General features: G+C 42.4%; 1 protein-coding gene across 1 annotated transcript in view; it reads right to left on the bottom strand.

The window, feature by feature from the left end:
• Nucleotides 1–4,328: 4,328 nt before the first annotated feature.
• Nucleotides 4,329–13,123, bottom strand: part of LOC124720210 — a 278,016-nt gene continuing 269,221 nt past the window's right edge. The window contains exons 29-30 of the mRNA XM_047245533.1: nucleotides 7,123–7,543; nucleotides 4,329–4,882 (exon numbers count right to left, since the gene is read on the bottom strand). Coding sequence (XP_047101489.1) covers nucleotides 4,874–4,882; nucleotides 7,123–7,543 — 430 coding nt within the window. The 3' untranslated portion in view covers nucleotides 4,329–4,873. The remainder of the gene's footprint in view (nucleotides 4,883–7,122; nucleotides 7,544–13,123) is intronic.

Here is a 13,123-nt window from a genome sequence, read left to right on the forward strand (position 1 = left end):
ATGATGCATTAATTTACAATCTCTGGATGCAGTTTCAAAACTCACGGTTATGTTGGAGGAAATCATTATGTTTAGGCATATACAGAAGGAACACATTCCCCATTTATGAGTTACGAGTATGTTCTGCAGATATCATCGATACGAAGAGCCCGCACGAATGTGAAAACAGTCGAGGTATTAACACAAAAGCAGCTCACCGTAGAAACTTAATGTGTTGGACAACTCTCTATTAGCAATTGCTTAATCCTATTCGTGCTCACAGTGGCTAAGTGAGACCCATTTTATTTGAAAGACAGCTGCTACTACAAAAAATGCTGCTGCTGCTTCCTCAGTTATAATAAATAGCTGTCATTTATCTCATACTGGCAGCTCAATGCTCACTTGACGACACTGGGATTTTTTGTAGAAAATAGTTAACTTTGTCTGTTGATACAGAGCTGTGTTTACATATATTCCTCCTTCTCACCTACATTCTACATTTGCACTGAAATCTCGCAGGAATGTACGCTTGGGACGATAACAACTCGGTGGTGCTTGCGTGTGATTAATAATAAGTTCATATCGAGCACAGTACTTTTATTAATCTGTAAAATATAGCAAAATAATTCATCCTATATACAACAGAACCCTTCTAACAGACATGTTATCTTTAAATGTGTTCATGGCCTTATCATTTTCTTCCTCACTCCAGTTTAGTTTAGTTTAGTTTACAAGATCTCTTTTGTAAGGTCACATCATATTATCCAACTCTAATGGAAAAGAACTTTCCCTGCACGTATTGTTCTATCACTGTGGAAATAACTTACTTATACATCCCTGGGGTACATTTTAACTGTGTTGGAATACCCCTCCTCCTGGGCTCAGACCATCCCTGTGGGTTCGTTGAGACATACCCCTAATGCTAGAGTAATGACATTTCAGAAGTACATTTTGTCTTTAATGATTACACAGTGAGATCACAGATAAATGAAATCACGAGATAAGCCACTGCAAATGTGGAAAGCTTGTACATTACTAATTGGTACAACTGCCACAATGTTGAATGCATACATGCAAATGTGCACACATCATGTTTTACTGGTACCACATCGTGTTTTACTGGTACCACGTATCAGTCAGTGAGATGCAGTTCCGTGCCTGTCACTCTCTCTCGGTCAATACAGGGATGGTTAATGCCAGTTGTGGACGACACCAGAGCTGTTATCAGATCGTGTCCCGTACGTGCACGAGTGGAGACAAATCTGGCAATCGAGCAGGCCGAGGCAACATATCGACACACTGTAGAGCGTGTCGGGTTATGACGGCGGTACATGGGCAAGCATTATCCTGCCGGAAAACACCCCACGGAATGTCGTTTGTGGTTGGCAGCACAACAGGTCGAATCACCAGACTGACAGACAAATTTGCAGTCGGGGTGCACGAAATAGTGATACGAATGCTCCTGCTGTCATACAAAAGCACACCCCGGACCACAACTCCAGTTATAGGTCTAGTGTATGTAGCATGCAGAGAGGTCGGTTGCAAGCCCTCACTGGCTTCGCCCTAACCAAAACGTGGCCGTCACTGGCACTGAGGCGTAACCAACTTTAATGACAAAGCACAATACACCTCCACCGTGCCCTCCAGCGAGCTCTCGCTCAAAACCACTGAAGTCGCAAATGGCGGCGGTTCGGGGTCACCGGAATGCACGCCGTAAGGCGCCCGGCTCGCAGCTGTCCTCGAAGTAAGCGATTTGTAACAGTTCACTGAGACACTGTGGATGCAGTACGATGCACCAGAGCTAGTGCCGAACACTACGGTCGTACCGTGCAGCTGTCCCGAGTCCCGTATTCTCGAGATTGTACCTTCTCGTGACAACCACTACCGGCAGTCGTGTAAAGTGGCTACATTCCTGCCGAGTCTTCCCGCAATATTGAAGGAGGTACATCCGGCTGCCCTATTACGTGAACTCGACAGAGTCACTGAGGTGCAGACACTGACACCTTTGTCCCTTTACGGACATTCTCGACGAACGTCGACTCGCCGAGTCCGGTCTCGAATGTAACTGACGCTCGAGACTGTTACGGTATGTATTTAAAGTAAACCCGATTTGCATCCTCGTAGTGGCACTGTTGTGCAACTTGCTCAAAATGTGAACAGGCATCATCTTACAGATGTAGATACACGTCTACCCACTTTTGTTTACATTGCACAACAACTTCGTGGTGTTTTGATCCTTTTTTCCATCAGTGTATTTTGTGTGGTTTATATCTTAGGCACAGAGTCTCTCAATGACTTAAGTGAATAAAATTCATTTGCCGAATGAACCCTAACTAAAGAAATATATTACTACGCTTAACTCTGCGTAACATGAAACAATATTCACTGAACAGAAATTCTCTCATTAGTAACAATGAAACGCATTGTCAGCAGCTGTTCTTAAACTGAATTTCACTAATATGCTATAAGAATTTGATGGGGTGTATGCTCTCATTATACGAAACCGAGCACGGTCAAACTGCTTAATTAATAGTCAACCAGTCTGGAAACAATTCTTCAGATAAGAGACATAGTGCCACAGCAAAGTTTTAAATATACCACAGAAGGCACCACAAAGAGGAATAAAACTGAATGTACCATATGTGTTTACTGTCGGTCAAAAGCATTTGTCCCGTGTGAACATTTATCGAAACCATATCCCGTTGAACAACCACAGCTTTCTGATGAATGAGTGTTCAGTTACAGACTGAGCAGAGAGACTTGGACAGTGAACACACTTTTGTAATCTTTCTTCAGTTTGCAGGTTCTGACAAAACCAGTATTATAAGACACAGCCAGTTCTGCAATAATTGTGCAATCCTGTAAGTGTCTCAACAATTTTCTAAGACTAAGGAAGGACCTCTACACATCAAAAGGTAAACTAGATAAGAACTAAAGATTAATGTCTTATTGCTGGCAGCTGTTGCTCAGGCTATCTAAATGAAGTTCCTTCGTACTTCAAAGCCCTTTGTAACCTGTATCCAACTCTCGTTTCCTGAGGAAACTGAAATGACAGGGAAAATCTATTACCATTTCTCACGTTAAAAGGGCGCCTAGCGAAATGCTTTCTTAGCTGGAACAGATCGCGTCAAACGTGTTGCATTAGCTGTAGAAAATAACAACACTACACGAATATAACATTACACCTGAATTTGTGCAGGTAGAAAGTAATTCTCTGTACATTCAGCAAAATAAGTCTCATATTAAAAAAATAATTCCTCAATCAAGAAATGTGCTGCGCGAAGAAGCAATCTGATGGATGTAGCTGGAGGGCTACTGACACCACTGTTGCACCACAAGCCACCAGAAAGAAAAAAGTACATAATTTTGTTTAAATATTATTGGAGACGTCACGGCATTACTTCAACTTGCAACAAACAGCTGACGAAGTCATACTGTCATACCTTCAGAGGATATGAGACGATGATAAATGGTTACAAAGCAATGTAAAATATGTGTGTAGATCAAAATTATCCAGGCATTGCACGAAGCAGATGTGGATGCTTATAAACTGAGAACCTGTCCGAGTTCAACCAGTTGAAGTAATTCATATGTAGTCATCGTCTTCCTGTGCTAAAAAATCCAGTTTGAATAATTAAGTTGAATTAGTGCACCGTTTTGAACCTAAGTTTTTGCCAATGTTGCATTTAGTTTATTTTTTATTTCATTTTTGTAATGCAGCAATACAAAAGCTTTCCTTGGAAGTAAATTAATTTGTCAATAGAATTGTGTACTTATTGTGTTAGTAAGGTAAAACTAAAAATATGCAGAAGATTGTGTTATTCTCACAGCATTTGTCAATTGTTACAGTAATTGTACAACATTATCTCCATTTGAAAGTGCAAATAAATTTCACTAACTTATGATATGCCAGATCATTTTCCTATTCTTCATTACATTAACTGTACATTACCGAAATCATTGACTGTTTTGTATATGGTAATATAGATGTCAGGAACAATCTGAGACACATACCTGCTCAACTACAGAGTAGGTACTTAAGATACACATGACGTACTCCAATTCACGAGAACAAAAATTTAAATGTTTGACCTCCTTAATTTCATATTACTCGCAGAGAGTTTGTGTCACACTTTGTGAAAATGCTCCCCCAATATATGTGTACGTATTTCAAATGAGGCCGAGGAAAGCTGAGCCACGAGATTCTGAACTTTACTGCTTTTATAAGTGTGACTTCGTGTGGTCGAATCCTTATTTCCCTCATGTAATGCACACAGTATTCATAAATATGTATAAAGAAATTGACTCATTAGAAAATTATCACTTAAGTCAGTCACATTTTGGGAAATGAAACTGCTGACACATAAATACATAGTATATTTCACAGGTAACATTTACAGCTTGACATGAGTATTAACAAGAAGGTAATAGTTTCAAAAATATCTTCAAAATATTCAACATCTTTAAAGATTACAATGAATGTAACTTACTTAAGAAAATAAACTTAACACAATTTCTTCAGTATATATTTAAGTATCATTCAACTTGTTTCATTGTATCTGCGACACATGCGGCACTGAATACATATGAATTTAAATAAAGTATGTCTACAAATCAACTCATCAAACATTACTGAGCAAACTTAAACTAATTACAAAATTTATATAATACAAACACATTATTTGACCAGACAATATTCAAAGCTGAAGAGCTTTGCCGTGAATTAATATACAGTTATTTATGTAATTTATGGAATAAAACAAAAATATTTTATTTACTGAGAGCAGGAGGAGAAATTCCCGGAACTTATTTTGGGCGGTAGTTGTTTTTCTTGACTTAGTAAATGCTTCAGTGTAACTCACCCCCTGTACAAACACATCCCTCTCCTAGATGATTAGACGAGCTGAAATATTCACGATTAGCATTATTCTATTATCTTCTTATTATTGCACACAAAGCAATGCAAATAAAATTAAAGCTTCATAATAAAAACATGTACTCGATGCATCCAAAACTGATTGACACTACAACTGTTTGTGTTCACACGAATCATTTACTGACAAAAGAAATACAGATTGTAATACAGGTATTCCCCACCAGTGTCTATACACTTTTGCCTCCGTTCTGGCAGGTTCCTCAATTGCGTAGCAAACAATTCTTCTGACGAATCCCGGCACCACCGGCAGACAACTGCACGAAGTTCGTCACCGGTGGCGAACTCCTCACTCGGTGCGACCCGTTTCGTCACACCGAATAGGGCAAAGTTTCTAGGAACCGGATCTGGCAAATGCGGAGTATGCGGCACCACAGTAACACTCAGCTTACGCACAGTGACGACGGTCTAGCGACCGGCACGTGGCCACGCAGTGTCGTGTCGGAGCCCCTTTTACCGTGTCGGCACTGTCGGAGGCGTCGGTGGAGTCGCTGTAGTAAACTACAGTGCCAGTCACAGTTCAGGGCCGTACTGGGAGGGAGCCGATCCACCTGCAGTCTCCCTTCCCGATACCAGAATACAGTCACCCCTCGTTTCTGTGCAAACAGTCACACGCGCGACTTCTCGGGACGAGTGCTCCCGGTTCGCTACCTCTCCACAGACGGGCTTTTCTTTTCCGGAGTCTCGAAGAAAAACTGACTCGTCGACGGTGACCGGACACTCGGAAGAACTCCACCGGACTCGCGCGGTACTGTCGCACCGACTGTCGACATATCTACACGCGCTTCCGTTTCTGCGCAATGTTGTCGGAGTGGAGCACCCACTGTGCACACACCTACCGCATCTTCAAATCCTCAGGGATGACGGTGGGAACGGGTCCCCGTGAAAGACCTGTCGCTTTCTCTATTTTGTCAAACTGACGCGATTCGCCCATGCTCCCCTATCGGGTTCACCGACGAGCCCGGCCTCAGTTTGTGCGAAGTTGCCGGACACCCAGTATTCTTCCGTTTTTCGGCACGGTCCCTGTCGTCTCCGAACTCCGATACCCGACAAAATAGGGACCTGTGACTCTGCGTTTCGCCACACACGTGGCTACCGACCTCACGAGACTCTCTCGAGCAGTCACTACCTCCCTCGGGAGAAGTACACTTTCCGACAGCGCCCGCACTCTGCTGCTTCCGTGCCCACCAGCGTGCACACGAGCCGGAACGAGTGCCACTGCAGTGTGCCACTAGTGGCGAGTGGCGATACCGTCGGGTGAAAGCGGGCAGTACTACAGTCTGTCTTCGTGCGTACGTCAACAGCCATTTCAAACTAATACTCTGCAGGAGTCACAGGGGGAGTTTCAGTAACTACCGAAAGAACTGAATATATTTATTATTGAAATGACAGGTAGATTCACACACACACAGATATTACAAATACTGTAAAGGTATTCCAACAAGGAACAAATGGAAAAATTAATTGTACACCAAACTACTATTGACACCTTTTAGTATGTAAAGTTACACGTCCAGTGAAGAGTGCACTCCCATGTGCCTCTCGAGATGAAGAGCACTCTTAAACACTTTACTACACACACTGCACGTGAGCGACTTCGACCCGGAATGCACCGACAGGTGGAGTTCGAACTTACCGACTCTGGCGAACAGTTTGCCACAGTCGTCACATTTGCGAGACTTCACAATGGAGTGCACTACGACGTGGGATTTGAGAGAAACGAGTGAAGCGAACGATTTGCCACAGATCTCACATCTGTGTGATTCTAGCCCACAGTGCTGTACTGAATGGGATTTGAGTTCCTCGACTGTAGCAAACAACTTATCACAAACGTCACACTTCAGTGACTTCAACCCAGAATGAACTAATAAATGGACCTTAAGATCGTAAACTCTAGCAAACAATTTTCCACAAACTTCACATTTGTGTGGCTTCACCCCGGAGTCCATGATACCACGTTTCTCGAGATAACACGCAAAAGCGAAGGATTGGCTACATACGTTACATTTGTATCGCTTTGTAGGTGCACGTGATGTAGAAACTGATTTAGATTTTTTTTGACAAAGAGAGCAGTCATCGGATTGACAACGGTGTCTCTGTGATATAGGATCAGTGTCGTGTGACTTGTTATCTGTGACTGCACTGAAACCGATGGGTGTGTGATCTTTTGAAGTGAATACATCTTTGCACATATCACTAGAGCTACATACCTTTTTTCTAGTGTCAGAAAACGTGTGTGCACTCACAGTCTCGTCACCGTCTTTCGTCCTCAAATGCTTATTCAGGCCGCGACGAGTGAGAAACACTTCTCCACAGTATCTACACACGTGTGACGGCGGCTCCACACCGTCGACGTGGAGGAACACGTGCATTACGAGGCTGTATTTTGACGAAAAACTCTGTAGGCACGAACTGCAGGTGAAGACGGAAATGTTATTGTCTGCAGTGCTCGTATTGTCTGCACTGCAGATGGAATTGTCCTCTGGTGAGACAATTCCTTGTGTCGGAACATTACAACTGATGAAGGGTGTTGGCTTCTCTTGCTCCACAACCACATCATCAGGTGCCACATCTTGGTGATTACTTTCTTCAAATGAAGCACTGTCATTCCCATCAGAAGGTTGAATAGACCTGAAATGCCAAGACAAACACACAGAGATGGACAAAACAGTTCAGTCAACGGTACATAAATAATTAATTCAGCATGTTATAAGAAGATATTTCACTTCAGTGGTTTAGAATGTAAATGGAAAATGTAGACCAGAGAAGTTTGATCTAGATTTGAATTCAGCATCAGGAGAGAAAGATAAACTCAAATTTCTCTGTTTATGTTAACAGCTTTTAGCAATGCTTGATATGAACTACTTACATTGACTACTGCAACACATATAAATGTGTGAATTCATCACCAACGGTTCTGACTTTGTAAATAAAATGCAGCATGGGATGGTGAATATTACTTAATACATACTTGTGGCCAACACTGAATGTTCAAGAACTAATTAATGAAATCATTCACAAACTACTTGCCTTACAATCCAATATGGAAGATCATATTTAGGAATGTTGAATGAGCCCAGTTTCACACTGGTAAGAGAATGAAAATGTCAAAAATTAACAAAATGTCTATTGCTAAATTACTGTTATGGAAGATAATACTTAGGAATGTTAAATGAGCCCAGTTTCACATTGGTAAGAGAATGAAAATGTCAAAAATTAACAAAATGTCTATAACTAAATTACTGTTATGGAAGATCATACTTAGGAATGTTGAATGAGCCCAGTTTCACATTGGTAAGAGAATGAAAATGTCAAAAATTAACAAAATGTCTACAACTAAATTACTGTTATTTGGACCTTACACAACAGATTAATGTAAAAGCAACAAGGTTCGAAACCAACACTAATTTTAGGAAAAGACCCTGCTTTTTCATTTATATCATATATTGTTGTTGTTGTTGTTGTGGTCTTCAGTCCTGAGACTGGTTTGATACAGCTCTCCACGCTGCTCTATACTGTGCAAGCTTCTTCATCTCCCAGTACCTACTGCAGCCTACATCCCTCTGAACCTCTTGGTCTCCCTTATAATATCATATATAATAAAATACAAATAAATTAATAATATTTCATCTTCACGAGACTCCCTTTCCTACTTTAATACCCACAATACTACATTGCAATTTATAATACAGCATAAGTTACCTACAAGCCAAAGGAGAGAGGCCTCTACATTGAACATTGTTCTTGTCACACTGCCGAAGAAGTTTTACGGCCTAGAACAATCGTGGCAGGCGGTGGCTGTTTGTTACGGCTGGCACGCAGCAACTGCCAATGCCGACATCCCAACAGTTCGTTACGGAGGCCTCGTTTGAAAGTCGCGCTCACACTGTCGAGCTACTCGTAGTCACAGGATGATAACGTGTCTGTAGGCCCTACTGGGATCCGAGCTACATCGTTCTGTTCGACATATCCGTTGCAGAGTAGCCGCGCCTGTGTGGTAGACTGCTGGTAGCACCGTGACGCGTTGAGGGATGTCGCCCGGCAGGTGCCGAGGGGATATAACAACAACAATAACAACAACAACAACAACAGCCAGCACACTATAGGGGCACCATTCTTAATTGGAATCTTGAATCCCTATTAGGTTACCTGTTGTGCAACAGTGTATTGTCTGCTTGATCACACTGCCCAAGAAATACAAATACGAGTACATACTCTTTGCCTTCCCGAACATCATTCTGTGTCTAGTACTGAGGTAATGCTCTGCTATTGCAGATTTAACACGAGTACTTTGAGAACAAGTAGATGGGGTCACCGACGGGGAAACTCCTGTCTCCGGTGGTGGTCAACTATTACAGACAGTGACCGAGTGAGGAAGCGCAGTGGTTAGTGCACTGGACTAGCATTCGGGAGGACGACGGTTCAAACCTGTGTCCGGCCATCCAGATTTAGGTTTTCCACGATTTCCCTAAATCCCTTAAGGCAAATGCCGGGACGGTTCCTCTGAAAGGGCACGGTCGATTTCCTTCTCCGTCCTTCCCGACTCCGACCTCTTGCTCCATCTCTAATGAGCTCATTGTCGACGGGACATTAAACACTAACGCCCTTCTCTTCCTCCTCCTCCTCCTCCTCCTCCTATTACACAGAAAATTCTGAAGCGGAAGCAAGACAGTCGGCTTCTTTAAAATCTTCCTGCTTTTGGTCTGTGTACATAATGTGTGTGTGGTGTGTCCTCGTGGAACTGAAAAGTTACCAGCATTTCTTTAACATTTAAATTTGGTAAATCTGACTATTCAGTTTAGAATCGAGTTGAAGATGGAGAAGGATGGCATCCGTCACGCTTCCCAGGTGTTTCAGTAGAAGGGAAAGTAGACAGAACACTTGGGCACAGCGTTATCTCCTGCTCGCAGGGTCACGACCCTACACAATGTGACTGTACTGCGCACGCCGATTCGCAGGGCACGCGTCAAGTCCGACACTGACAGACTGTCGTGTGAGCTCCGACACCTTACGACAGTTTTCTTACGTGACTGTTATCTTTAAAGACAAATTTATTACACATTCCAGCAAAACAAATCCAGATGAGTGACTGAAATGAAGAAACAGAGGACCCACCATCTCAGCTGTTTCACCTTACTTTGGTGATACTTCCCGAGTTCTCGTTATACACGGCATCACGTAAGTCTTTTGTCCCTCGGCAAAACTGCGGAACGTATTAGCTCCTGCAAGGATTACCTCGGCACCGGGAAACGAGGCACGTACGAGATTCCTAGAGTGTGTGAAATGAGATGTATACTGACCGGATGCGACATACAGTGTGAGAGCAGTGTGACGAGGTCCACCGTCGTACACATCTGCGTCACCACGTAAGTCCGTAATAGAAGAGCACTTTCTCAGTATAGGACACAACACGATGTATAAGCACACAAAGATTGTATCCTCAGTTTTCTCTCACTGGGAGAATTTGATAAAGGAGGCGACAAACATTCAGCAGGTAACCTAATAAATAGGGATTTGGGATTCCAATTAAGTGCAGCCTGGAGCCTTGCACTTGCTGCCATTAGATATACAAGGAAATGAGAATTTCCGACTACAGTTACTCGGCAACAAACCCGAGGATTCACCTAGTCGATAATTTTGGCTCGACTCTCGGCCGCAGCGACAGCTAGTGCCTGCACCTGTCACCCGGAAGGCCAGAGCTCGGCTCCCGGTAGGGGGCTCCGGACACCCTACACTCGTCCCTCTGCGAGCAAGTCGATCGTGCCCGCACCGATTTTAAATAAGATCTCTGTACACACTGTCACAGTAGCAGTTGTTGCCCGACAGCCGTAACACGCGGCCACCGGCTGCCAGTGTCGAGCAGTCGCCTCTAGGACGTGTTCCGGGATATACGAAAGTCAATCCGGCACCAGACCCGAAAGCCGTATATTTATCGATCGTACTGCTCGTGGAGCACGATTTAAATTCTTCCATCTACTGTAAGCGACGACTGTGGTGTTTGTGTGACATCACTTATCTCTTGCTGTGGATGGCCCACAGAAGTAAACCGACAGATACCATCTACGTGTTTGTGAAGCCCTGTTTGGTGGATTCTGAATTTACAACTGTGTGTTACGAAAATGTGTGGTTTAATTGAAGCATATTCAAGGATCCCTGAAAACTGCAGTACAATTTGTTGTACAAACCTGCTAGGATATGTGACAGTGACAGGTAAAACTGTTGTCAGAATGGAACTTGTTGGAACTACAATATTTTTGTTTGATGTTTAGAGCCAGAAGTCTTTATGCAAGAAATAATTTTTCTCAGCCTCGGGAAAAACTAAAAATCTAATTTCAACATTCAATAACTATCATTACGAATATTATTAACTCGCTGCACTTATATTTATGACACTTTTACGCTGGAACAGGCATAATGCCACATTTTGCTATTTTCATAAAAACTGCAGATTTTCAGATATGACAGTACAGTACCCAATTTTGCAATTACTGTCAATGCAAAACTTTCCTTTCCCTATTTATAACACAGTCACTGGTTCGACTAGCCCTCGTGCTATTTACTACATGTGCAAATGTCTTTATAGTGACATTAAGACTCCCAACAGTTTTTGAATATGCTGTATTATAAAGATCTGTCACAACTAGTAAAAACTACATCCTGTCACATTATTATATATTTATGTATATCCACATTTTCATTCTAGGATTTTCATCCATAAGCAAGAAAGAATTTTTTACTGATCAGTAGAAATTTAAAAAGGGTTATAGCTGATGAAGCTCTGACTTCTCACATCGATCTGCTTTATCTTCGAGATCATTAGCTTCTATCTCAACACATTTGAGTTATCAATTAGGAATATTCTGCCCCTGCTTTGCCTTCTTTTGGTGCTAATCCAGCATCACACACGGGAAGGAAGATTAGAATTTAACACTGTGTCAACAGGACCACCATTCGAGACGAAGCGCGGGCTCACATTACAAAAGGGCGGGGAAGGCAATCGGCTGTGCTCTTTAAAAAGGAACCGCCCAGGCAACTGTACGGAGCGATGTCGAGAAATGGCTAGACGGGGATCTGAACCGTCATCCCCCTGAACGAGTCGAGTGCAGTGACCACCGCACCACCTCAGCCGGTCGCACGGAAGGAGCAGATGTGTAGACAGACATACCCGAGATGATCCCTATATTAATGGACGTCTTCACAGAAGCTTGTGTGTCTCCTGATTTACATCCGTGCACTTTAGAAGGTTTCAGTTACATTATTCCATGCTTCAACTAGCCTTAAAATTCTACAGACCATCTTTACAAAAATACTTGAAACATTAAAACAACCACAGAATGCTTCAATGAGTTCTCTGCCTTTGAGGACGACACGTCCAGATAAATTTACCAATATTAGTAACTCAATAATTCTCTCGAGATGCCTTCGGGCACTGGAGATATATCTATGTAAAAATGCTGCTCCCCTCTTGCAACTATACAAACTTGTGCAGTGCTACTATTGCACTGTCAGTCCCTCAACCTAATTTCCCACAGAAATGTGATATCGACTATCGTTATATGTCACTTTCTTCGGTTGCCTATGGCAGTGTCTAACAGCTTTCCACTGGATGTTTCTTTAATAATGTGCCCGCTTTGAAAGGAAGTCGAGGAGCCTTCGGTCTATCCGGCCGTGCCACGAGGTACCGAGTATTAATGTACATCGACTGTCAAAAAAGTTCCGAGTCTAATTTTATTCCGGGCGTACAAGTGATGCCAACGCAGTAACTAAAGTGGCAGCTCGAACTACCGATCGTAAACAACGGATGTGAGCACGCAAAGAGTTAAGTAAAGTAACTGCGGCTGTAGTGTGTACACACTGTTGTGTCGCAGATCGAAATGAAGCGACCTCTCTAACTGGAGTGTTTGAGAAATTCTCCAGAAGCTTTGGAAGAAGAGAAAAGGATGTGCAAAGTTTGTCTCACATACTTTCACTTCAGAACAAAAACAACTGTGTGTCGATGCCTGCCAGAAATTGATAAAAATGCAAAATACTGGAAAAAAATCATTATTTGTGACAAGACTCAGTGTTATTAAAGTGCTGAAATTCACACGAAGGGTCAGAACTTTAACAATGTAACCAACTTTCAAAACAATGTATCATTGAAAATAAATGATTTCCAATTTTTGAAAATATAATGAAACTGGATAGGAAAAAAAAAAACCAAAAAAACTA

Source organism: Schistocerca piceifrons, chromosome 11, assembly GCF_021461385.2.
Source record: "Schistocerca piceifrons isolate TAMUIC-IGC-003096 chromosome 11, iqSchPice1.1, whole genome shotgun sequence".
Taxonomy (NCBI): Eukaryota; Metazoa; Arthropoda; class Insecta; order Orthoptera; family Acrididae; genus Schistocerca; species Schistocerca piceifrons.